Source organism: Mastomys coucha, unplaced genomic scaffold (assembly GCF_008632895.1).
Source record: "Mastomys coucha isolate ucsf_1 unplaced genomic scaffold, UCSF_Mcou_1 pScaffold22, whole genome shotgun sequence".
In the NCBI taxonomy this organism is placed as follows: domain Eukaryota; kingdom Metazoa; phylum Chordata; class Mammalia; order Rodentia; family Muridae; genus Mastomys; species Mastomys coucha.
In genome coordinates, this window is record NW_022196905.1 from 26010282 (window position 1) to 26035698 (window position 25417).

Consider the following 25417-nt stretch of genomic DNA (forward strand, 5'->3'; position numbering starts at 1 on the left):
CTCTCTCTCTCTCTCTCTCTCTCTCTCTCTCAGCCTGGACTCTTAGAATTCTACTTTGTTTTCTACTTTGTTATCCCTGTGTGGTAACCTTAAAAAAGTCACTCTCTGAGCTTCATTTCCACCTATGCAAAGTGAGGACAAGACTGTATCATGTGTGGATCAACAGCCCTTCCCCACAGAGGCAGGCACTGAGGTCAGTGAGAGGAGCAGCTTTCCCTGTGCTATGCTCTGCTAGCAACAGACAAGTCTACCTCCTGCTCCTGCCTCCTGCCCCAGCAGCCCTGAATATCCTGGCCCACCTCCAGTGCAGGCTGCCTACCCACAAGCCCAAGCTTCCACTAGTCCCCCATTACAGGAGACAGGCCTTCTCCATCCCATTCCCGACCACAGACAAACTCCAAAGAAATGCCCCCTCCCAGGGTCCCAGAAGGAATTGATTCCTGCACACGGGGAAACTGAGGCTGTAGAAAAGGACGAGCCAAGGCCTCTCACCGCTCACTCACCATGCTGGGCTGTGTGCTCTAGGCTCATCTGATCTGCAACCTGAGGCTCTAGTTTTGGGGGTGCCCTGAGCCAGGCGGGCATACTGCCAGAAGACTGCCTATGTGGTGGCTTTTCTAGGGAGTCACTATGACCTGGGTACACAGAAGTCACACCCTTCTGCCCATTCTGAACATGGGTGGGTCTGAACTGAAGGTACCTGATAACCTCCCAGGGCATGTGTGGGGCCCAGGCCCCTGCAATGGAGTTCTGGTCTTACTGAGCAGGAGGCTCCAGGACAGAAAAATCTAGGCCCAGATGTGCCCAGGCATACAGCCCTAACAAACAAGGAGGAGTCCAAGTGGGCTCTAGGGTCCTGTCTGTCTGCACAGCCTTGCACCTCAGCCACAAAAGGCCTGGCTCGCCACAATTCCAAGATTCATAAACTGTGTGACTTCTCCTCTACAGGAGGGACAGGAGCATTCAGGCAAGGCCCATAGGTATGCAGACAGTAGCCTTGGAGAAAGGTGCCGAGACCTCCTGGATAGGTTCTCTGGTATCGGGCCAGGGGACTCTTAGGTAAGAGGGACAGGGGAATTCCTCCCAGTGTCTAGAACCTCTAGGTTGTTCTGTACGTAACTAAGAATGAAGAGACACTACGCTTTAGGGATGAACAGCCTTTTCGGGAACCACATGACTTAGTCACAAATGTGCTGGAGGCTCCAGTTCCTCATTTGTCACAGACATACACCGCTTAAAAAGCCAAGGAGCGGGGACAAGTCTGGGAGGGACCAAGACCTGACACTGGCTGTCACTCAGAACCAGAGGGCACAGCTCTGCAAGTTTTTTATTTATTTAAACAGTCATAAAAATAAAAGTGAGATGTAGTTCTTCCTTCGGAGCCCGAGAAGGGAGCGCCCTGTTGGAACTCATCTGGCTAGGAAGGCAACCCAGGCTGGGGGTCAGAGCTCGGCCAAGGGAACGTGAGCCTTAGCCAGGTGAGAGGCGGCTCCAGCCGCAGGCAGGCGCTGTGCATTGCTGAGGTCACACAGAAAGTGTTGGGTCGGGGGTCTAAGTCCCAAGCACCAAGGTGTCTTCCGTGGGCAGACAGGTCCACGGAGTTCCAGCTCTGTGCAGCTTATATACAGATAGCAGAACCAGGGTCCCTTTGGCAGGATCAGGAGCTCATTCTGAAGCTTCAGGATAGAGCTCAGAAAAGTCTCTGAAAGCCCAGGGGGCTAAGGGAATCCTGGGAGTCTGGTGTTCCCTATGGATCCTTGGAAGCCAGGACTTCTTGCCTTCGTTGGAGAATGTCAATGACGCAGCTGATCTCGTCTTCAGGAACCTGGAGGGAGATCACACCATGAAATGCCAGGCTGACTTTGGCCAGGGATGCCCAGCTCCCTAAACCAGCTGCGATGTTACCCTTCCTGCCTCTCCCCCTCCACCCCTGGGACCTCAATGTGCTTGCTGGAACTTCCATCCCAGCCAGGTCCTCACCAGCGCATGGTCAAAGTTGAATGTGCTGATGTAATAAGCAGAGATGTCAACGGCCGCCAGGGGACCCGCGATCTGGGCCACAATCCCACATTCGTCTGAGGGTTGGAGACACAGGTACCTTAGATGCTGTGAAAACCCACAGGCCTGACCTTCTCCTCCCCTCCCTTCCCATACAGCGAGCGAGTGGTCCTCACCGAAACCCAGGGGCTGTCCCCCGATGCGCACCATCCTCCATAGCTCCCCAGAAGAACTGGTCAGCAGGAGGTCACTGGGGAACCTGGGGAAGCAGGTGGGTGATAGGAAAGGCTCCCCACGCACTCCCATCTAGCCTGAAACCCAGGGCATATCCTGCTAACCCGGAACCTGGCACCCCTCCTCCACCTTCCCTGAGGCTGGCTGAGGGTCTGTGGTCTGTGGAGAATTAAGGAAGGAGTTACATACTTTTTCTGGGTCTCTGCGTCCATGACAATAGAGATGTAACCCTCAATGAGGGAGAAAGCGAAGAACGGAATGGAAGTTGACTCAGGGCCTTCCGACGCTGCCTCCTTGGGGACACTGGTGAGGGATGACAGGGTCAAGGGCTCTGTCATGCACATAGCCCTCTCCATTTTTCTGACAAGCACACCACAGAGAAGGAGCTGGAATGGACAGCTCTGGGAAGGCCCTTGAATTTCTACTTTGTGAGAGACCCCCGATTTCCTGATAGATGAGCCCCAACTGCCAGAGACCACAGGCCTTGGGCAGAGGGAGGGCTGGATGGGATGTATATGGCTGGGAAGTGGTTCTGCCGACACCTTTGGCTAAGGGCTAACAGGATGTCAGGAACCCTAAGGCACTGAGCAGGACACAGAGTGACAGAAAGGATGAGACAAAGGTTAGAGGGCAGGAAATGCTAGTGGGAGGCAGAGATCACAAGCATGCATGGCCCACCTGTGGGAGAAGAAGAGCACATCGATGAGGGTGGTGGCGACAGCCGGCAGTGTTTCAGGGTCCAGTGTGAGGACACAAAAGCGGTTCTGCGGGCTCTGAATGGGATGCACTGTGGGACTGGGCCCTGCTCAGGATACAGGAGCCACAAAGCAAAAAGGTTATGTTGGAGTGGGGCGACCCCTGGTGGCCGGTCAGGGAAGGCTACCCCCATCTCAAACATGGAGAGTGTTTTGCACCCTTTTAAAAGACAAGCCCTCCTGTGGGAAGAGATCCCACTTAAATCTGGGTGTTGGCGGGCAGACCTCACCATGCTGGGCTTGGGGAAAGCCATTGCTGGAATCGTCCCCGGTAACAGGCACAGGCTCCCCGCCTACTTCACGGTAGATTTGGAACTCCTGGGCCAGTGTGTGGATCACCACAGACAGGTCCTGCTCCCGTACCTGGGTCAAGGCAAAGGACACATGTTATGCAACACCAAGCACCTCTGCTTATGCCCTGCATCAGCACCTGCCCAAACCCACCAGGATGAAGTCTGTCTGGTATGTGGACAGCATCAGAACAGACACATGGTGTTCAGCCAGCGGGGCAATGACAGACCGGGCAATCTTGGTTACTCCAGCAGCCTGCACCACCGAGCCACTGTGAGATACGTTCATCACCAGCCATGTGGCCTCTGCCACTTGCAGGAACTCGGATGGGGGTAACTCTGTGGGCAGGAGGTACGCGCCTGGTTAGTCATCTCTTCTCTGCCTCTCAGTTTCTCTGTCTAAACCTTGTCCGTCAGATCTGTTTCCTGACAGACTTGGAGCTCTGGGCTGTTACCTATCACTTTTGCCTTGGTGTGCGTCTTGAGACACTCACAGTGAGCATTACTGCTCCAAACTCAGAACTGGATTCAAGGCCCAGCTTTTTTTTTTTTTTAACCATTTTGCTGTGTGAGACAAGTGTGTTTTGGGGCATCTTGATTGTTTGTTTGCTCTGAGGCAGAACCTTACAATGTAAATTAACCTGAGATTTAACTCAAACTGATTGCCACAGCCTCCTTTGTGCTGGGATTGCAAAGAGTTTAGTCTCAGTTTCCTATCTGCAAAATGGACTTTTTTGGCTTAATGGGCTCTAAAGCGCCACCAGAGGGCGCCCGGTGATCAACTGATGGGGAAAGCTCCCTGGCCGACCGGAGATTTCCCTACAGAACAGAGAATGTAGTAAGTTCTTTGGGAGGGAGGCTAGGCCAAACTCTAGGTGGCTAGCTTGAGATTCCAAGACTTAGAGGATGGGCCAAGCAGGCAGAATTGGGAGCCGGAAGTCAGTTTCCCTGGTCCCAGTCCTGAACAGGGACTAGGGCCAACATAGCTGTTGTTCATCCAAACTCAGCCAGGAGGCCCCAGGACCCTGCTCTGGGCTGGCTGCCTGCTCCTGCATTCCTTCCCTAACCCTCAGACTCCTAGGCTTCCCAAGCCAGTGAGGGAGGAGCTGGCTTTCACTGGGGAGACAAGTCCAAGAAGAAAAAATGTCCAGTGGTAAAACAGCTGCAGGAACCCCCTTTATTCTCCCCTAAAACTGTGAACACCACCCCCACCCCTGCTGGCCTGGGACTTATATCCAGCTCCTTGTGGGTTTTAAGTTTATGAAACTCTCACAAATACTGTTAAACTGCCATGACTCCATCCTACACAAGAGAAAACAGTACTTAAGTGATTGAAGATTTGAACCCAGACCTATATTCCTTTGAGGTCTAAGCTCTCTGGGGGAAGCTGGATCCCTAGACCTCGTAAGAATACTGCTTAGAGGCAAGCAAGGAGTCACTTCCCACCTTTAAAGCCCTCCTCATCCACCATGAGTGTGTAATCTTCCGGAGTCTCAGTCAGACTGAAGAACTTGCACCTAGTAGGGAGGGAAGGTGTGGGAAGACTTTTAGCCTAGAGCGAATGGGATGGAGACAACAAGTGAACTTTGTTCCAGCAACACTAAAGGACCCCCACCAGGAGCCTTCCGGACCCGCAGTCAGGCCTCAATTTCTTCCCTGGATCAAGGAGTCTAGATCCCATATTTGGGATCTCCCCTTCATTCCACACCCTACAGGTATCAGGCTTTGGGCCCCCCTGGACAACTCTCAGACTTAACGTGAGGCGTCTGGGAAGGGGCTACCGCCTGGCAAGGAACACATGCCCCCACTACACTGCCCACTTCAGGCAGTTTGCACCTTGACAAGCCCAGGGAGGGGGGCCCTCCGGGCCGGATAGGCGGAGTCCCAGAAAGGTTAGACCCAGGCTGGATGGTGGCCAGAGTGGCCAGCGTCCCCACCCGGTACCCGCTGCTTCGCGGCGACTCTAGCCCTCCGTCCCTGGCCGAGAGGAACAGAGGAGCCTCCACCCGCCCGACCTGCGCTCATGAACCCGGGTGCGCACCGGCTGCGACAAGGCAGGAAGAGCAGCTTGATGAGCGGGTGAGTGTAGAGCCAGAGGCCCGGACGGGCAATGCTCAGCACTCGCACCCGGTGCTCTAGGATGTGAAGTTCCATCGCAGATCCCGCAGCCCCGGCCTGGCCGCCAGCTAGACCTAGGCAGGAGGCGAGGCGGTGGCGCCGGGCTTAAAGAAACACCGCCCGCTACCGGCCCGCCCAGCCAGGGATCCACTCTCTGGCGGCCACGCCCCACAGCCGCTGAGAAGTGGCCACGCCTCCCCCTGAGCCCTGCCTACCCGGCGCTGCGGGCTGCCTTCGAACTCCGCCAAAGCCAGCTCCACTCTTCTAGCCTTAGCCTGAGGATCACGGTCGGCCCTCACCCATCTGAGGCCTCTAGGACACGCCCCGGACACGCCCCTTCCGCTGGACGCCTGCTGTGTTGGGTTTGGGAACGTGCTGGAAGCTCCGGGTCCCATGTCTATCCTCCAGGCTCGCACGTGGGCTTTATGGTGAAAGTCATTAAGACTCAGAGCCTGGCGGTGGTGGCGCACGCCTTTGATCCCAGCTCTAGGGAGGCAGAGGCAGGCGGATTTCTGTGAGTTCGAGGCCAGATTAGTCTACAGAGTTGAGTACCAGAACAGCCAGGGCTACACAGAAAAACCCTGTCTAGACACCTGTTCCCACCCCCCCTCCCCCGCACAAAAAAAGGTGCGGGAGGGCTGGAAGCCGGGCTGGAACTCTGTCCACAAATCTCCGGAGTGGGGAGGTTAGGCTGAAGACCCGCGGAACAGCTGGGTGGGGCGTTATCGTCTTCCTATTGCCCCGGGGTGGGGGGCAGGGACTGCAGAGCTAACAAGGCTGGTAAGGACTAAAAATCCCTAAGAATGGGCTGCCCAAGGTTGGTTTGATAATACTGCATTCCTACCTTGTTGTTTCGACCAGCTGAACCCAGGCCTGTGTGGCCCAGTTTTTAGTCAACTAACTTCTGAAGTAGAATGCTCCCGCTAAGGGGAGGAACAGAAAAAGGGTCCTCCTCACCTGTGAACTGAGCAACATACTGTGGACTCTGAATCTTATTCCAGGGACAACCCAGAAATACCTGAGGTGAGAATGCCCAGGGCTCAGACACCGAGGGGACAGGCCATAGTATTTGAGGTTCCCTGGGTATTCGAGCCAGAGACTTGAGCCCTGTTAAAGTTTTCTTAAAGCTTCTCATCATTAGCAGAACTCAACTGGCCTGAGCACATCTAAATTAGCTACAGATCCAAGAAGGCCCCCAAGCGCTGGCAGACACCCCAGGTATGATCAAGCGTCTTTAAAGGTTTAAGAAAACCCCAAGGCTGAGCAGGAATGAGCAAGCACAGGTTGATTTCATCGCAGGACGGGACATGCTCTAAAGGCCCCTTGTTTGGCCCGGGGAACTCAGCTTCAGGTTGGAGGCTTTGAACAAGGTAGTTTAAAGTAGGCCTTGGGTGTGATGGAGATCCAGCAGGCCCATGCAGGACTTCGTGCTCCGGACCCTGCATCACAGGCAGGCGGAAGCTGGGCTCAGTCCTGTTCCTGACTTTGCTAGCTCCAGATGATTTTCATGGAACAGTGTGCAGCAGCCACATCCTGGCCTGTCCCCTGGAGAGCTGAGAGGGTGGGGGTGCTTTTCAAAGGCTGAGCCCATTTCACCATGGCAAGTGTGGACAGAGTGGGAAGCCACAGGGGTGAGAGGCAGGTGGCAGGGAGTGAGCAAGCTGCCCAGAGTCTCTGGTAACCATTTGTCTTTCCAGCCTCAGTATCCTCAGCTGTACCAGGCAACACATTCTAGGCCTAGGCAATGCCTGAAAGCTCCCTGTGAGTCTGTCTCTCCCTCCCTGTTCCCTGCTATGGTCTGGCCCAGCTTGGTCTCAGGCCAGGAACAACCACTATTGTTTGACTAGAAAAGCTGCTTCCTCAGCAGAAGGGGGGCCCTCTCCCAGGGACACCCTGTTCTGTCACTGCCAGCTCTCAGGTTGTCACTGAGCACCTGCCTGCCCCTCCACAGCCGTCTGCTCACTTGGGTGAGGGGCTTGAGGTGCAAATGTGGCTCTTGGAGAAGGAGGACATAGAACTCCTCTTAGGTCAAGCACAAGCCCAGCCTGGCATGTGGACTGTGTCAGCAAATGGAAAGTAGCATTTTATCAAGGAGGCCAACCCCTCCCCTCACCTATCTGCCTCTGGTGGAGGCCTATGTCCGGGTCTGTAGTACCTTGCCCTTGCAGCAGCCCCTGATGACTGTGTGAGTGCTCACAAGTTAACTGGGATCTGAAGTGAGCTCATCTCACCATGGCAAGTATGGACAGAGTGGACAGCTACAGGGCTGAGAAGCAGGCGGCAGAGAGAGTGAAGCTGCCCTGAACCTCAGATAACCATTCGCCTCTCCAGGCTCAGTATCCTCAGCTGTACCAGGACAATGTAGTCTAGGCCCAGACAATGTCTGGAAGCTCCTACCACATCTGTTTCTCCCTATTCCCTGCTATGGTCAGCATCTAGGTCTAGCCTTGGAGCCTTTAGCTACCTCTCCAGGATCTACCCCCAACCCCAATGAAGAAGCATGGACCAAGGCCTTGGGGACTATTTCCTGCTCTGCCCCAGTGGTGGGCTTCAGCCTGGATCGACTCATCTGTGTCAGAAGGTGGACATGGAAGAAAGATGGGTTGAGAGAGAAGAGCCAAGAACAGCAGCTGGCTTTGGACTCAGTGTCCCCTGTATGTTTCACAGGGGCTCCCAGGATGAAGGGCGATATCCCTTTGGGTCCCTAGCTACACCCCAGCTCTATACACAAGCCTGTTTATTTCCGTACAAAACCATATTTCTATTTTACACAAAGAATACCCCACCGCTTCCCCGCATGTCGCCACCCTATCCCTGGGGAACATCCCCCAGCAGGATGGGGCTGAGACCCAACCCCTTCGGCCATAGCTTCTGCCTGTGCTGGCTAGACCAGCTCAACTCAAGAGAAAATAAATAAGGAGACTCAGGAAGAATCTGTACTGGACCAGCCAGATTCTATCCCAGCCCAGTGGCCAAGCAGTTGGCTCCTCAGGTGCAAAGGACCTGGAGTGTTGTCAGTCTTTGAACCGTGTAAGCCATGAGAAGACCCCACCCGGAGGCCTGAGCTCCTGGGGTTACAAGTAGGTGTCCTCACTCTCCTGGGAGGTCAGGCTCTCCTGAGAGTGGTGGTAAGCTAAGTTCTGAGTAGAGTCCTGCGGGACTGAATCCTGGGAGACTGGGTCCTTTGGGGGCACATCTTGAGGAGGACATGCGTCTCCTGAAGCAGTCACCACTGTGGCTTGACTGAGGCCTGGGGACTTGTCCAGTTGCCCACTGGTCTTTGTCCGCTTCTGCTCCTTCTGGACCTGCTTGTATGGCTTAGCTTTGGAGTTGACAAGGGTTGCATTTGGGGGTAGGCGGATGGATGGCGAAGGTTGCAAGGCAGGTCGGGGACCAGGCTCTGCATCCAGGATGGCCTTGGCACCATGCATCCTGGGCGGAGAGCGGCACTCTAGCTCACCACGCGTCTCTTGCCAACGCCGCAGCTGGATGAGGTGCTCCCGCTCAATCTGGCGCTCTGTCACAGGCAACTCTATCACCTTTGGGGCAATGAGGAGCATGTGAGCACTAGAAGAGTAACCTTTCCCTTTGGCTTTCCTGCCCACCAGCATCCCTTAACTGTCCGCTAAACGCTGACTCTAGGGAGGTTATCACTGTGGTCTGAGTGTCAAACAGGAGAAGAGACAGCTACCTGCAGCCCCCACACCCTCTCTCCTTACATCTAGGACAGGAGGGAAGGCAGGGCTGACATGGGCAACCCCACTCTCAGCCAGTATGTCACCTACTGACCAGGGCAACCTGGCTCCAATTCTAGCCCTATCACTTTTCAGCTGGTGACAAAGGGAAGTCACTTTGAAATTTTGCCTCTATGAGCCCCTCCTTCCTCAAGTGTAAAATGGGGACAGTGCTGAAAGTGGGTACAGATGACCTTGTATGTCTGCCCCTGCAATGTGCACTAGCATGAGCCTGGCTGTGGTCCCCCACAGAAACTGGCCTTGTATGTACCTCTTAATTTGTAGCCTCTGAAAAACAAGTATCGACAAGAAAAATGAGGGATTGTAGTTCACACCTCTTGCTAAGGAAGACACTGCAAAGTGCCTCTGTGCCCTACCTTCCTCGCCTAGCTAAAGGATGAGGTCCATCCACCTGACCTGACCCTTGGGGCAGGGCCATACAAGGCTTCCTCCAAAGTCAACTGCCCAGCCCCCCTTCCCTCCCACTGTAAGTGGAAGACACCAGTCCGAACCTCCTGAACCAGGAAGGCTTCCTGCATGATCTTGGGGCTGAGGCTCCGCAGCTGCTCGATGGTTTCATACTGGCCCTGGCAGGCTTTGAGCTTCTCTGGAGAGCCTAGTGCATGCTTCAGCAGTACCAGCCCCACACGGAAGATGATCTTGACTCCTGTATGGGAGCAGGTGATGAGTCCAAGGAGGCTTTGGGGCTTCTTTTGCACCCCCCCACAATCCAGCATAGTCTGGTACCTTCACAAAAGAACATGTCCCAAACTCGCAGCACAGAGCTCCAGGGAAGCGTGCGGGCAAAAGCACACATGAACCACTCTGTCATGTACAGCAGGGGGTCGATCTTCTGGCGGCTAAGGTGCTTGTGAGCCACAGGGGACACCTTCTGGAGCAGTGAGAAGAGGATCTCGCCATCCAGCTGGATTGCCTCCTGAAGAGACATCAAGGCCACAGAGCCATGACCACAGCCCCTATGAGCTCCTAGTACTGGGTCAACATTCAGTAATTCATCAGGTAGCTAGAGCCTATAGAGCACTGGAAGACAGATGAACAGACCAGATACAGACAGCCCCTCAGGAAGAGTGAAAACAGTTCACGGACACAGAATGCGGGAGGGACAATGGGGCTGAGTGTCCCAAACACCACAGGAAGAAACTCCTGCTTGTCAAGGTCAAGGAAAGCTCCATGCATGGGGTGAAGGCTGAGGGAAAGGCATTCTGGTGGAACAGAATGAAGCTTCAAACAAGCTCTTAAGCCTATGCCAAAGCCAAGGAGGAATGGACCAGGAGCCCTGAGGCATAGATGGAGGTTAGTATGTAACTGGTACATGAGTGGCCTTGGGACTTTAGCCTGGAGTGGCTATGAGTGAAGTGGGAGGGCCTTGGAGCAGCCACAGAAGGCACCCAGCCTAGAGCATCTCCAGCTATGCAGGTACTCACCAGTTTCTCACTATAATAGCCAGGCAGGTACTTCTCACAGACTTGTACCAGACACCAGAAGGCTTGCTGTAGGTGAGAGAGGCATGAGCCCTTGAGGCTGGGATCAGGTCCCAATGCCAACCCACCTGCCCGCCCAAGTCCCAGGTACCTCAGCAGGCATGTGCATGAGGAGCACAGCAGCAATGGGTGCTTGAGCCTGGCAGTAGCCCTCCTCAGGGCGGTACAGCGTGTAGGCCTTCAGCACACGGAACAGGTCCTGCTGGCTATGAAGAGGACAAGCAAGATAGGAAGGCAGAAGTTGACTACTGTCCATCACCTCCCCTGTATTCCAATGAATGTCTATAGACCTGCCTTAGAACCTGCCCTTCCCGGAAAAGGATGCACTTGTGGTCACCAATGGGTCAGTCTCTGAACAGTGACCCAGTGACAAGATTCAAACACAAAGCAAGGATGGACCAGGGCTGGATGCCAGATAGAGAAAGGCTGAGGAGGGGCTGGAGAAGGCGACCGTGCTGGGTGCTTGCTGTATTTCTGTCCTTGCCCAATACATCACTCTGCTCTTGTCTCTGTCCACCAACCTCACTTTCCCCTTTTCCCCTACATCAAGAAGGCCTGACCAGGAAAGTTCTAACAGTCTAGAGAATAAATGATGCAAACAGCCGCAGAGTCAAAAGTGGGTCAGTATATTGGCAGACCACAGAAGGTAAAGGGCAACAGTAGAGTTTTGTATCCAAAAACTCACTGAGTGCAGCCAAGCTCACTGTACCTTTCCTGACAGCTTAGAGCCACCTTCCCTCACATACTTAGCCTGCTTACCCATGGCCTCCTCGGGACACGAACATCTCATGAAAAGGGAACTGCCGGTGCAGGTCACGCTCAATCACATCTAGCCACTTGGGGTCCCCAGGAGACATGTCCAGCTCCTGGAAGCAAGGACATAATGTCAGGAGAAGCACTGTCGGTAGGAGATAACTGTCTCAGGGACCAGAATAGGTACCAATGGCACCCAATCTCACCGTAGAAGCAAGCCTTCCTGAAGACATGTAAGGAAACTCACAGAGGCAACAATGCAGGACCGTGGGAAGCCTGAGAGGGATCCTAACTCCTGCAAGAGTCTTGGGAGCAAGCATCAATCCTGGCTGTGGCCGGAATCACAGTAGTCAGGGCTGTTTATCTAGGGATAATGTCTTGTCCTTCAGACAGAAGGCTTCTTCTCAACAAGAGTTACGAGGGTTACTAATGCTTGGAGCCAGATGCAGAACTGGGTACCCAACACATATGGGACTTGCTGGCCCTTTCCCTACCCCAAAACAGATCCTGCCATTACACTCTGTTCAGAGACAAGAGAACTAAAGGATTAAATGAAAGTCTTTTACCCAAGGCCTCCTGACTAGAAAAATAGTGAAGCTACCGGGCAATGGCAATGCATGCCTTTAATCTCAGCACTTGGGAGGCAGAGGCAGGTAGATTTCTGAGTTCGAGGCCAGCCTGGTCTACAGAGTGAGTTCCAGGACAGCCAGGGCTATACAGAGAAACCCTGTCTCAAAAAACAAACAAACAAACAAACAAACAAAAACAACAAACAAACAAAAACAACAAACAAACAAAAAATAGTGGAGCTGGGACTTGAAAGTAGATGTGAATCAGAGCCACCAAACCCAGCTGCTCTGCTGCCTGCATCCTGTGTTGCAGGTGTCACCTGTTCAGGAAGGGAGTGTGACATCTGTCAGGTGTTAAGTGCTTATCTAGGTACTAGGGTTCATCAGCATCCTACCAGACATCTTACGGGTGGCCACTCTGGACACTATTCTACACACATACAAAGCTTTGCACTTCTGTGTCATGGCAGTGGTGGCACAAGCTTCTAATCCCAGAACTTAGAAAACAGAGTGTCTTTGAGTTCAAGGCCAGTCTGGGCTTCAGAGTGAGTTCCAGGACAACCAAGTCTACGCAGAGAAACCCTGTCTCAGAAAACAAAAAACAAATAAGCCCCCGACTCCCCACAGAAAACCAACCAACCACTCCTCCAACACAAAACAAAGTTCTGTGCTTCCTTGCACTGAGGATACACTTGACAGTGCCCCCAGTAGGCTAGCCACTCACAGCCTTCGATCTCATGTCTGAGCCCTCTGGACTCTGGGTGGAGCACCCATCCCTGAACCACCAACTCTGACCAGGATGGACTCCTTGGAATACAGGAGACAGAACTACTAGAAGGAAGATCCTAGAGTCAAGAAGTTGCTCTTGTGGGACCTGACCTTGGTGCTATGTGGGAATATCCAATCACCCTAATTCATAGCTGTCTCTAGCCAAGTGTTGTCATCCAACCACACTCTGTCCCCAGCCCCAAGTGCTGCCAACAAATAGCTTGAGCCTCTCCGGGTCAACAATGTAAACTCCAGACTGCCCTGCCCTGCCCTGCCCCTGCACACTTGTCACAGAGAACAGGTCTGGCCAGAGAGAAGTTATTCACTGAAGTATGAAGTATATCAACAAAGTCCTGGTGGCTGGCAGCTCTGTCTCACTGCCTATCATTAGTCCCAACAGCCTGGGGGAAGCCCTGATGCCCGGGGCCAAGTCTGGCAGGTAAGCTAAGCTGGGGCAACCCCAGGGAAGCCAACTGTATCCATGGTATTCTCCAGGGGAACAGGCTTAGCAGTTCAGCTTAGTGAATTGAAGAATGTTGTACCAAGCCAGCCATGGGGAGGTAGATAGGGATCAGGATACAGAAGACATGGTCTCTGACCCCCAAGTACCTCTGAAGACCACCTAGTGGATCATGTCTAGTTAGGTTTAGAAACAGAATATAGAATACAAGATGGGGATAAGGAATGTGAAGGGTTTTGTGGTCCTAACACGCAGCCCCTGAAAAGCTATGGCACACATTCAAAGCATCAACCAGGAGGTCAAGGGTTACCTCCTGATGACCAAGAGCTGTGTAGAAATGCACTGTGCTCAACCATGAAAGCAAACTTGACTAACCATTGAAAGAAAGGCTAGAATAAGGTGACAGAACTGTAAAAAAGTCTACTCTACTGGGGCCTGCTAAGGGTAGAGCCTTAGGTGAACAACAGCTTCCAGTAGACATGGTCCACGGACTGGGACAATGTGGTTCTTGAGCAGTCAGGCCTGTGAGTAGAGATCCTATCAACTGTCCATCTTACTGAGGTCTAGGACTGTACACAGGAGATCCACTGCCAGGGAAGATGTTCAATCAGAGATACAACAGGTTGGTGAAGAAAGAAAGGAAAACTCACATCAAACTTTCCAGGGTTCTGCTGAAGTTTCACCTTGCCTCCCGACAGATACTGCCAAGCCCGTCCCCGCAGAGAAGGTGGGATGCCCTTCTGGCACCGAAGACGAATCTGAAAGTCAAAACAACAGCTGTGCCCATGCACCCACTCCGGCAACTCCTCTGCTAAGGCCTGGTGGGCCTTCAATGAGCTGACCCACAAGTGCAGAAAGGGAAGAACTGAAGGCTTTCTGCCCTGCACGGCAGAGCCTATGGGGAACATGGGGACTGCAATGAGACATGCTGCCACCAGGTGATGGCAGAGTGCACATTCTCTCATGACAATGCAGGCGTTTCTGAGGTAGGCCACAGAATTCTGGACCCCAGAACCATAGCCAACACTTGGGTGATGGGGTCTGGGATCCTTGCAGACACCAAACTTTCCTCAAATCCCTCATACAAAGAAGCCAGGTATGATGGTGTGTGCTGTCAGATCTCAAAGAAACTACGACAGGCAGCTAACTGTGATGCTATTAGCCCATCGATGCAAATGCAGGGCTTCAGGCTCACTCAGTATCTGTGGCCCCTCAGCTCTTCTCACCACACTCCGTACCTTAAACTTCTCCAGCCGAAAGGCTTTGCTGCTTCCCTTCCTCCAGCTCTCTTCCCTATATAATCTGCCGTTCCACCACAAGTTCTATTGCCTCTCTGTTCTTGCTCTCTGGTCCCCTCTCTTGCTCCACTCTCTTTTCTTTCCCTCTCACCCCTACCTCCTTTGTTGCCCTGTTGAGTCTGCTGCCATGTTCAGTCTCCTTATTTCTCACCCCACTCTGGACTGTTCCAGATGCCCCTGGCTATACTCTACCTCAAGTCTACAATAAAAACCTTCTCCTCGGCCGTACCTTGGAGTGGCCACACATTATTATTCACATGCCTCGAATCCCAACACTCAGGAGGCAAATCGAGGCTAGGCTGGAACTTGCTGTGTAGTACAGGCTGGCCTTGAACTCATAGAGATCCAGAGTAAAGGCATGTGCTGTCATGGGAAGCCTACTATCATGTCTTTTAAGAAGTCACAAAAGTATTTAAGGGAACAGAAGGTATTAAAGAGGCAGAAAGAGGAGAGGAAAGGGGTACAGGTGGGAATATGCTCAATGTACAATCTATACTTCTATGAAAATTGAAAACAAATACAAAATAAAGAACAGAGCATTTTCCTCAGATTAGGGAAAACTCACCACACCATCAGAATCCCCACCACGTCCACTCTGTGCCACCCAGGCTGGAGATGCAGCTCTGTGTACTTCCTACCTCACCATCCCTTGGGGCTCCTCCTGGGGTGAGTGAGTGCAAAGGCAGAGGGCCTGAGTATGTGAGGTGACGGCAAGGGGAAATAGTGCTGAGAGACAGTGACCTCTCTCACCTCTGCGGAAAGCAGCCTGGCCTGAGATCAAAGAGACAAGTGCTTGTGGCATGAGAACAGCTGATGTGGGTTTGAATCCCACACTGACCTTGGGTCAGCCACTTCTCACCTGTGTTAAGATCTGAATGACATTCCGTATTCCTCTTGAATGTGTAATGAAGCTTGAAGAGGCTCTATCAGAGCAAGAGCCGTGCTTAGTGTGGGGCTTTTTCTCCACATGCTCCCAGAAAGATACTTGGCGCAAAAAGGCCGAGGGCTTCAGCTGCTGCCTAACTTCCCAACTGGAAAGCCCCTCAAATAGTCCCACTTGAAGAGGGGCACAAAGGACCTTCCTGATGACCAACATAGGCAAGAGAGAACTTTCCAGAGCTTGGAGCAGGTTAAGGACTAGGAAGGAGACAGGCAGCAGGCTGTAGAGTGCAGTCCGTGAGGAAGAGCCAAACTGGGGCTTCTGACTGCTTGAAAAGTGGAGAAGAGAGCAGGGGAGAGCAGCACCACACACTGAGGACAGTTCCCTGTTGTCAGGAGACAAGGGTCATCTTAAGGAAGCCACTTTGGGCATGCTTTGGCAGTGGGACATAGGACAGCCCAGAGCCTCGGGTCCTGTAAGATCTTGGGCAAGGTGAGTATGACATCCTTCTCCTAGCCATCACATGTGCGCGCTGCAGGACAGTCAAGGAGCACACTCAGCCCACTGTGATACCTTCATGGATGCCAGAGCCAGGGATAAAGAGGCAAGAGGACAGCTAGCCTTTCTCAGACACTTAGTCTTTTATACAAAGGTGCTGGGGAATCAACCTGCCTTAGGGAGGATGGGCAGAATGAGTTAGGATAACATATGAGGACGTACTGCCAGAATACTCCAAAAATTACCTGTCTCTATAGCAAACTTAAAGGAGGTCACTGATGGCACCTAAGTGAAACCACACCCTGCCCACTGAACTCTGGGAAGGCAGATCCCTGACTCCCTGCAGGCCCTCCTTTCTGTCTTGAGAACAATTGGGAGGTGGAAGCAGACACCCTCCTACCAGGACTATGGATGGGTCCAGGAGAAATGTTGGGTCTGAGCCTACTTCCCAAAACAGTTATTATCCTTCCTGTATCATGACTTCCTGTACTGGAAGAAGCCATGCTTCGAAAGCCAGATAGGAGTTACCAGGGGAGAGCCACTGTGGCTACAGCTGAGGCAGCAGTCTGGGTCTGGGTCTCTGAGTACAATGAATTAAAGCGTGTCTTTGAAGGCCTCTGCTGGGCAAAGGCAGCCCTTGGCCTCTGCCACAGGGCAGGGGAAGTCAAAGGGAAAAGGAAGGGCTGGTGAATGCTCTATGGTAGGCACTCCTTACAGCTACAAAAGAAAGAGGCAGAGCTAGCCACGGCTCAGGGTAAGAACTGGAGGGAAGGTAAGGCAGGACCCCAAAGTTAACCAGGGAACAACTGCAGAATAAGTGTCCTAAAAATACTGATTTTGCCAAGTATGGTGGTGCATGCCTATACTCCTAGCACTAGGGAGGCAGACAAACTACAATAAGTTGGAGACCAGCCTGATCTACAGAGCAATACCAACACACACACACACACACACACACACACACACACACATGCACGCACATGCAAGCAGGCACTCCGTGGGTGAAGAGGGGGAAGGAAAGGAGAGAAGAGAGAGGAGAGAAAGAAAGGGAGTGGGAGACTCTCCCCTTAGCCATGCTCATATTCTATCACTGAACTCCAACAGGAATCCTACTCAAAACAGTGAGAAAGAGCTCGAGCCTGGGTGAGCTTCTCCCCCTGGGCGGTCTGTGAGCTCTTCCTGTTACCACCTTGTAAGGATCCTCATAAAAGGCTTATTACTCCCACTAGACTAATGACTCTGAAAAGGGGAAGGCATCTTATCCTAAGTTACACAGCTCACGCATGAAGACAGGATGTGAGACTGAGCCCACACTCACTCCAGACTTTCAGCCAGACTGGGGTAATGGGGTAACTTTGTAGACTGGAATATGCAGAGACTATAGCCATGAGTGGCCAGGCAGTAATTAAGCACTGCAAAGGGCTCCCAAGGACACTGACAGCTTCAGAATGGGTGAGTGTGGGTTTCCCATAGGATGAGCAAGCCAGTACTTAAGGACATTCTAACTAGATAAGGAATTGGGTGTTCTCACTTTTATAAAACTACTTGTAAATTGTAGGATTACTTTTCTTTCTTTCCACTCTGCCCAGGAGACAAGTAGAAAATCACCAATTTGTCCGGGTTGTGAAGAAGGCCCTTCCTGTGGTGGTCAATAGTGTAGACACTAAAGTTTACTGCCTGTCTTCAAATCCTCGGCCACTGGGAAAGCAAGAGTATCACTAGAATGAACTTCATTGGGGTGTTAGCCAGATCACAGCAGTCAAGATATGAACCGCCTCTCACAATTAGCTGTACTGACGTTAGGAAGCTCTTCAGCCCTTCTTCTGGCAGGGGTAGAGCAAAGTTACCTGTGAGAGGTGTTGGTTTAACTCTAGAGTCTCTGTGGTCTTCTCTGAAGTCATGTGCCAGTACAAACCTTGCCCCACCCTACAGCCAGCTTCTGCTGCTCACTTGACCAATGGAGGACCCCTTTGGCAGCCTGACAGTTGGAGAAGCCCCTAGTTTACTGCACTGACGTTCATCCCCTTCCTTCTCCCAGACTGTTAACTCCCAGCCCCAGGCCCAAGGGCAGGCCCCTTACCTTTTTGTGCTTCTTGGCCATCCATTTGTCCCAGTTGTTGAGCATGTCCAGCCACTTGGACTCCCTCTGCCTCAGCACCTCCAGGGGAACTTCCTCCAGCCTGTGGATCAGAGGCCAGGGCATCAGATGTGTCAAGAGAAGCAAAGATCCTGGCTTTGGCCCCAGCTACCAACCTGGCCGGCCCTGCAGCACAATGTCTGTGTCTGTATACCTCCAAGTCTGCAGATGAGCAGAGTGCTTGCTGCCCCACCACAAAAGTCACAGGCCAGATACAACAGGGACATCTTGCCTCTCTGGGGCAGCCTGAGTATATGCCTCTGCACTGAAGTCCAGCATTCCTGTCTTGGGCCTGCCTTAGTAAACAAGCCTCGTCAGGGGCCAGCATGCTAGCACTAAAGCTGGATGCAAAAACTAGTCAAACAAATACAGAAACAACATGCTTGCCTCTCTACCTGAGCCAAGCTGGTTATGCAGACTTTCCCCAATGATACCCTTGCTCTTTCCCATTGCTCAACCTCTGCTCATGCCAATCCCTTGGCTGGAGTGCTCCCCGAGTCATCTCCACATGCTAAAGTCATACAGACACTTCAACATCCCTTCAAATGCCACCTCTGACTGAGCAGCTGGGTCATTTCTGAATGGGCTAAGAAGACTCTTTGCCAGGCCCCTGAGGAATTGGACATTTGATGGGTACCGAGACTCAGCCCAGGCAGATCAGCAGCAAAGAAGGCAGAAGTGGGCTGGGGAGGAATCCCTGACTTAAGTAGAAAGCATAATCTCCTCATTCCTCCATAAGGCTTCTGAAGGCAGTAAGCCCCTGAGAACCTCGAGTTCACATAACTCTAAAGGCAGAGAAGAGAAGGAGACGAGCGCGCAGGCATTCTACATATGCTTTCTTACCTGGCCTGCAAAGTGATGGCAAATCGGACAACCATACAACACAAAATGTACACATGCAACTCTCACACACATGGTTTCCTTAAATGCATTTAAACTATTAGATTGTCAAAATCTTACATTTGTTTATTTCTTTGTTATGCTTTTGTGAAGTTGTTTGTTTTTTTTTTCTTCAAGTAAGAAAGTACTTGGTCTGGTGAGATGTAGCTCAGTGGTAGAGAGAGGACTTGCCTAAATTGCCAGGCATTGTTCGATTCTCAGTACCACCAGAAAAAAGAACCAAAAGTAGTATTTTATAAACTGGATATAATGTCAGCTCTCTGGAGGTAGGGAAAGGAGTTTAAGGCTAGCCTGGGAAAGATGACATCTGTAATAAATAAATAAATAAATGAATGAATGAATAAATAAATAAATAGGCTGGAAAGATGGCTCAGTGGTTAAGAGCACCAGTTGCTCTTCCAGAGGACCAGGGTTCAATTCCCAGCACCCACATGACAGCTCACAACTGTGTGTAGTTCCAGTTCCAGGGGATCAGATACCCTCACACAGACATACATGCAGGTAAAACACCAATGCACATAAAATAAAAATAAGTAAATCATTAAAAAAAACTTAGAGTACTTGACAATATTAAGAAAGGATTGATGTGAGGGGGCAGGGAGCAAGATGTAAAGTGAATAAGTAAAAAAATAAAATAATTTAAAAAAAGAAAGAAAGAAAGGATTGATTACACAAGACAGACTCAGAGAGGTTAAATACTCAGGGAAAGAATCCCGCTCAGAGTAAAACAGAAAATAAGTAAGGAACTTGGGACTCAATTCCAGACCAGATCCTATATATCCTAAAGATGACTGACATTCAGCTCAATATGACTTTCCTGAAAGGGACACAGGGTGGGAGGCCCTTGAGGCAGTTCCAGGGAGCTCTCGGGAACAGGACATGGTAGAGCTGGGCCTGGCCCAGGGCTGGAGTTTCTGATTCTCTGCCGGAAGGAAACATGTTGCTGTGACTTTTACTGGTTGCAAGAACAGAGGGAGGGGCCCTGGCAGAGCTGAGGCCTCCAGGACACAAAGAGGCAAGCCCTCTTGTTCAGTGCACTTTATCTGGGGAACTGAGCCTGAACTCAGCCTTGGAATAGAACAGCTGAGAAGGAACTTGCCCAGGATAATAAACTGGGCCCCTCAACACAAGGACACAAGTCACTGTGCTCCAAGCTGCTATCTCTCACCATCAAGTGGCAGAACCAAGGCACAAAGACACTTTCTTTCTTTCTCTCTTGGATATAAAAAAGCAGTGCAAACCTCGAGGTCAAGTAATTTACAAAAGGATACACATACTCCAGCAATCCCCAAATATCCAAAAAGCAGAAACCAAAGGACCCTACAACCCCAACCATGCCAACATACACACCAAAACAGTATTCATTTACGCAGCAAGTCAGGGATGAGCCTTCTAGTTCACTAGACAGAGGGTAGGGTGCCCGCATGAGTCAACAGGAAGTTTTAGCAGTCATGAAGGCGATAACATCTGATTGAGCCCTCTGAGCAGACATCAAAACTAAGGCTCAGTGAAGATGAGCCTTACAATTGAAATCGCTAGTTGCCAAAGACTCCACACGTGATTCAATTCAGGCCTGTATGACACCTCAACCCTGGTGTCTGGTTTTGTTGGCAAAATATGATTGTAGGCCTCAGAGATACCTATTCCTTCAAGTGCAATCAGAGAGGAACATGCAGAGAGTTCTTTCAGCTGATAGCTTTGGCAGTTTCAAAACCCCAGTGTCAGGCATCAAACCAGATTTCAAATAGGGTAGAAAGCAAAAGGTCATGTTTCCTAGATTCTAAGACAGCACTGATTCTAGGCTTTATCAACGATTAGGCAGGATCTCAGAAAGCCAAACAACTGCTATTGCTCTCAATGTGTATATTAATTAGAAGGTATGTTTTAAATTTTAAACCTTAAACTAGGTCATTTTTGAGGAAATACACTTATTTAAATGGCTTCTCTTCCAACAGAAGAACTTAATCTGAATGTTGGGAGGGGGCAGAAATAGACACAGTTCCTAGAGGACGCTCTCTAACTACAAGGGGGTATCTCTTCCCACACAGAATGTCTATTTTTTTTTTCTTTTTGGTTTTTTCGACACAGGGTTTCTCTGTGTAGTCCTGGCTGTCCTAGAACTCACTCTGTAGACCAGGCTGGCCTTGAACTCAGAAATTCACCTGCCTCTGCCTCCCAAGTGCTGGGATTAAAGGCATGTGCCACCACCGCCCAGCTGAATGTCTATTTTTTAAAACTCAGAAAGTTAAAGGACCCTTCAGTGGACTCAGTCAGGATCCCTGAAAGGATCTGTTCTGGATGAAGGAATTCTTTCTACAAAAAGAAGTGTTGTAGGGACTAGAGAGATAGCTCAGCACTGGTTGCTCTTCTAGAAAAAAACCTATGTTTGGTTCCCAGCATCCATATGACAGCTACCAGCTGCTTACAATTCCAGTTCCAGAGGATCTGATGCCCTCTTCTGGCATCCACAGGCACTGGTACATAGACATACATGTAAACAAAACACCCATACGCAGCAAATAAAAATAAAGTCTAGAACCAAAACAAAACCAAGACAAACCCTTCACTGTGCTTTTTTCTTTTATCCATGGACAGGCTACACTGTGGACTAACTCTGAAGGGATGCCAAGTGGGAGCTGTGGGGTGAAGCTGGGAGGATGGGAGCTCTTTGAACAGCATGTCGGTGTGAAGCCCTAAGGTAGCTTTTTCCTGGTAGTACAGAATGTGTGAGCCATTGCTCCTATTGAGAGAGAAGCTGGGTGGATGTTCTGTGGGGGATGCCTCAACCAGGAACACATTCACTTTCCAGGAATCCCTCTTTCCTGAGGTGGCCAGAGGGGGCTTCTCTTTATCCAAAGAGCCTACTAAGAATTTCTGGGCCAGTCCTTATTGGAATAACACCAGGGCTAGTGCTTTACCTCAGGGGCAACTGGCACTGAACAGCTTCTACTGCTAAACATTTTTTCCCATGCTTGGACAAAAATCTTGTTATCTTCTCCCTGTAATTTCAACACTGCCTTCTGGTGCTACACTGCTTAGGTCCTCTTATACCAGTCACATACATGTTTATCTCCTGTCACCCATCCACCCTAGTCTGGAATGTTCTTTCTCCTCTCTGCTCTCAGCCACAGCACTCTTTCAGGGTCTTATATACTATCAAAACCCCAATAATAGCAACATCAACAATAGCAGTCAGCATTTATACACCATTTACTACTTAGCTAGTTTCTTTCTCTTACATGTGAACCACATGTACATTTCCTTAATAACCCTCAGGACAATATCATTGTCCCCATTAAGAGTAGAATCCCAGACTTTAATTAAGAACCTTGCAGAAGAGCATAGCTGTAGGAAGCATGCTGAGACTACACCCAAGGCTGTCTAACTCCATGGCTACACTCTTGACCCTTCGGTCCCACCCCATGAGAAGCTGAACCCACAGAACCCTCACAGCCTGCCCATCTGTGCCCGAATGCCATTTATTGTCCTCCAACTTGCAGACCGTCACCCTGACCTAGAACATTGTTTTTCATACATTGAACTGAGACCTACAGTAAGATCAACAGTTTATACTTTGTGTACATATATATAACTGAAATGTTTTATGAAATGAGTTGTCCTTACATGTATAAATATGTACTCTGAAGTAATGCAATGCATTTGAGGCTAACCTGGACTACCCACTAAGACTCAAGCAAACAAAAAGGCTAATTATAGGACAGTGAGATAGCTCTGTGGGTAAAGGTACTTGCCTCCAAACTTGACAACCAGAGTTCAATCTCTGAGATCTACATGCCAGACTCCTCTAAGTGTTCCTTTGACCTCTGCTTGCGTGCACACGCACACACAGATTAAATAAGTATAAAAAAGAAAATGTAAAATTACATATAATTCTTTGAAATGGTTAATTTGGTACCTAAGCATGAATGGCTGAAGACATAAATCTGAAATGAGTGTTCACTACACTACGGGCTTGCTCGTATTGCTCAGTACTATCCCTCCTGACTGAATCAGGTCTTGAGCTTCTGGACTAACTCTACTCATGGCTTTCTCTAAGATTCCATTACTTCCATGTGCATTATATTCAGGCATACAGGGCACTTCTACCTATAGTAATTTTGTCTTTCTAATGTCCAATGAAAAGGTGACCTCATCGATTAACTGTAATTTCTATTTGTACAATAAAGAGAGATGACTAGATCAGAGAGGTTCAGGTAAAGTCACAAAGATAGAAACTAAGTGGCTGAATCAGAGCTTTTCTCTGCCACATACATAACTCAGGCATTGTCTCTGACTCCCTACAGGAATCTGTGGGGAAGCTAGACCCTTTTCCGATGTTGTAGCATGCCTTTATCTGGGCCCCAGGCCTTAGGGAGAGTCTAGCTTCTACTCTCTTCTCACAGCTGTAGTGAACAGTATGCGTATGTGTAACACTGCTCAGCAAGGTCAATAGGATGGATAGGCACTACAAGCACAGCCCACTGCAGTTGGAGATGGTATGCTAGGCAACGTGCTGTCTGCCACTAACTCTGCCTCCTGAGGAGGGAGTTCAGAAAAGACAAAGGTGGTAACTGACTCCACACCTGCCAGGCTCCTAGATTAATAGTCCTAGCTGTGCTGAGCCATTGTGTGGCCCAAGGTGGCAGGGATATTTCCTGTATCCCACTATCTACAAGCTCTGCCAAAATTCAGAAGCTACAAGCTTTCAAAAACTCAGAGGGACAAGCCCAGTTCCTCAGGTTCCTGGAAGTCTCCCTTCCCTGTCTTTTTAGACTTCTGCTCTTTACACCTTGACTTGGCATCCTCAGTAAGGATACTGCACATGCCCAGGACCCTTACATCTTTTATGGACATTATCCTTGGTCTCCCTCCTACAAGCTCCACTCCGTGAACCTGAAGCAGATGCTGTTCCTAAAGTTACAGACCACAGGACTGATGCTTTTCATCTCATTCACCAGGGATACTAAACGGGACAGGGAAGAAAACACAGAGTGAGGACACCCCTGAGATCAACTGATCGAAGAATGCACTTTAGTTCCTCCATCTATTAGCTGGAAACCATGAGCTAGTGCTTTCCCCCAACCTGCTGGCATCTGGGTTTAAACCCTGGGCACATTCCCAACTCTACTTCACCTTTAGTGAAATCATAATACACACCTTGTACTACACAGGACTACTACAATGAGGAGTAAACACATACTGTGGCCAGTCAGAAAACGGCAGCTAGTTCACAACTTATATTTGCAGATACAATGTTCACTCATTTCCTCATCTGACTAGTCCCCAAATGCAGTTAGTTCCTGGAGGTAGGCAGGACAAGATTACCCTCATTTTACCTGGGAAGCCACAGAGGTCTAAGAGATGATGTTAGTTACTCTCTGACACAGAAAGTATAATTCCTAACTTCTATCACCTTTTTTCACAGTTGTGTGAAACAAAGACAGGTTTCTCCACTCTCTAAGCTTCCAGTTTCTCTTCTGTAATATAGTGGTTATGTCACCTGCCCAGGGAGCAACTGTAAAGATGACATGTTTCAAGAACTGGCCATATGGTAACTTGACCGAGCCACTATAGGGCATACATTTCCCTAGGGACGTAGTTACCACCTCTACTCAGCACAGTTAAGTGATCTGCTCATATTAGATATCCTGCAGGTGGAGGCTGCCACTCAAGATGCTAACCTGTTTAATAGATGTAAATGTCCCATACATAACACAGTCTTTGTCCCTACTCTTCTCTACTCTTCAAGTTGAGAAAGACAGAAGTATATGACAACAGTTTTTCACAGCTGGATCTCCAGGAAAGAGATAAGGTCACCCAAGGAGGTTCAACCAAAGTATGGAAAATTAGAAATATGCAGAGAAAGTATGGTTAATCATAAGTCCAGAGACAGTGAAGAAAGGGGAGTTGGGAAGAGAAATGATAGAGGCTAGCCTGCTCTATACATTGGGTGACAACTTCTAGAGTTCATTACTGTAAAAGATAGTAATGCATGAAAGTACACATACCTTTACAGTTAGTTTCTTAGAAAGGAAACTACAGCCGGGCAGTGGTGGTGCATGCCTTTAATCCCAGCACTTGGGAGGCAAAGGCAGGCGGATTTCTGAGTTCTAGGCCAGCCTGGTCTTCAGAGTGAGTTCTAGGATAGCCAGGGCTACACAGAGAAACCCTGTCTCAAAACAAACAAACAAACAAACAAACAAAACCAGAAAGGAAACTATAATATGGGAAAAGGTAGGTTAGGGTATGCAAATGGCTGCTCGTCAGGCCAAACAGACTACACAGTTAAGAATAACCTTCCCAACCAGGTGGTGGTAGCATGGGACTTTAATCCCAGCACCCAGGAGACAGAGGCAGGTGGATCGATGTGAGGTCAAGGCCAGCCTAGTCTACAGAGCCAGTTCCAGGACAGTCAAGGATATACACAGAGAAACCCTGTCTCTAAAAACAAACAAACAAACAAACAAACCAACAACAAGAAACCTCTGAAGACAGTTGGAGAGGTCTGATGCCCAGAGGGTTA

The 25417-nt window shown here is 50.2% G+C and overlaps 2 protein-coding genes across 3 annotated transcripts in view; both read right to left on the bottom strand.

Moving 5' to 3' along the window:
* Positions 1-1309: 1309 nt before the first annotated feature.
* Positions 1310-5709, bottom strand: Castor1 (cytosolic arginine sensor for mTORC1 subunit 1). Of its 2 annotated transcripts, none has more exons than XM_031340330.1 (9): positions 5611-5709; positions 4724-4794; positions 3432-3616; positions 3218-3350; positions 2911-3034; positions 2422-2535; positions 2175-2257; positions 1981-2075; positions 1310-1825 (listed from the first exon to the last, which is right to left on the bottom strand). In XM_031340330.1, the coding sequence occupies exons 2-9, from the start codon at positions 4746-4748 to the stop codon at positions 1748-1750; spliced, it is 837 nt and encodes a 278-aa protein (XP_031196190.1). In that variant the 5' UTR covers positions 4749-4794; positions 5611-5709; the 3' UTR covers positions 1310-1747. The 2 variants fall into 2 exon arrangements, with proteins under 2 accessions (XP_031196190.1, XP_031196189.1); XM_031340329.1 differs by lacking the exon at positions 5611-5709 and adding an exon at positions 5319-5493.
* A 2406-nt stretch (positions 5710-8115) lies between these two features.
* The window catches only part of Tbc1d10a (TBC1 domain family member 10A), a 28586-nt gene continuing 11284 nt past the window's right edge, over positions 8116-25417 (bottom strand). The window contains exons 2-9 of the mRNA XM_031340328.1: positions 17938-18037; positions 13832-13939; positions 11391-11497; positions 10723-10837; positions 10575-10640; positions 9877-10066; positions 9642-9796; positions 8116-8934 (exon numbers count right to left, since the gene is read on the bottom strand). Of these exons, the coding sequence (XP_031196188.1) occupies positions 8470-8934; positions 9642-9796; positions 9877-10066; positions 10575-10640; positions 10723-10837; positions 11391-11497; positions 13832-13939; positions 17938-18037 (1306 nt within the window). The 3' untranslated portion in view covers positions 8116-8469. The remainder of the gene's footprint in view (positions 8935-9641; positions 9797-9876; positions 10067-10574; positions 10641-10722; positions 10838-11390; positions 11498-13831; positions 13940-17937; positions 18038-25417) is intronic.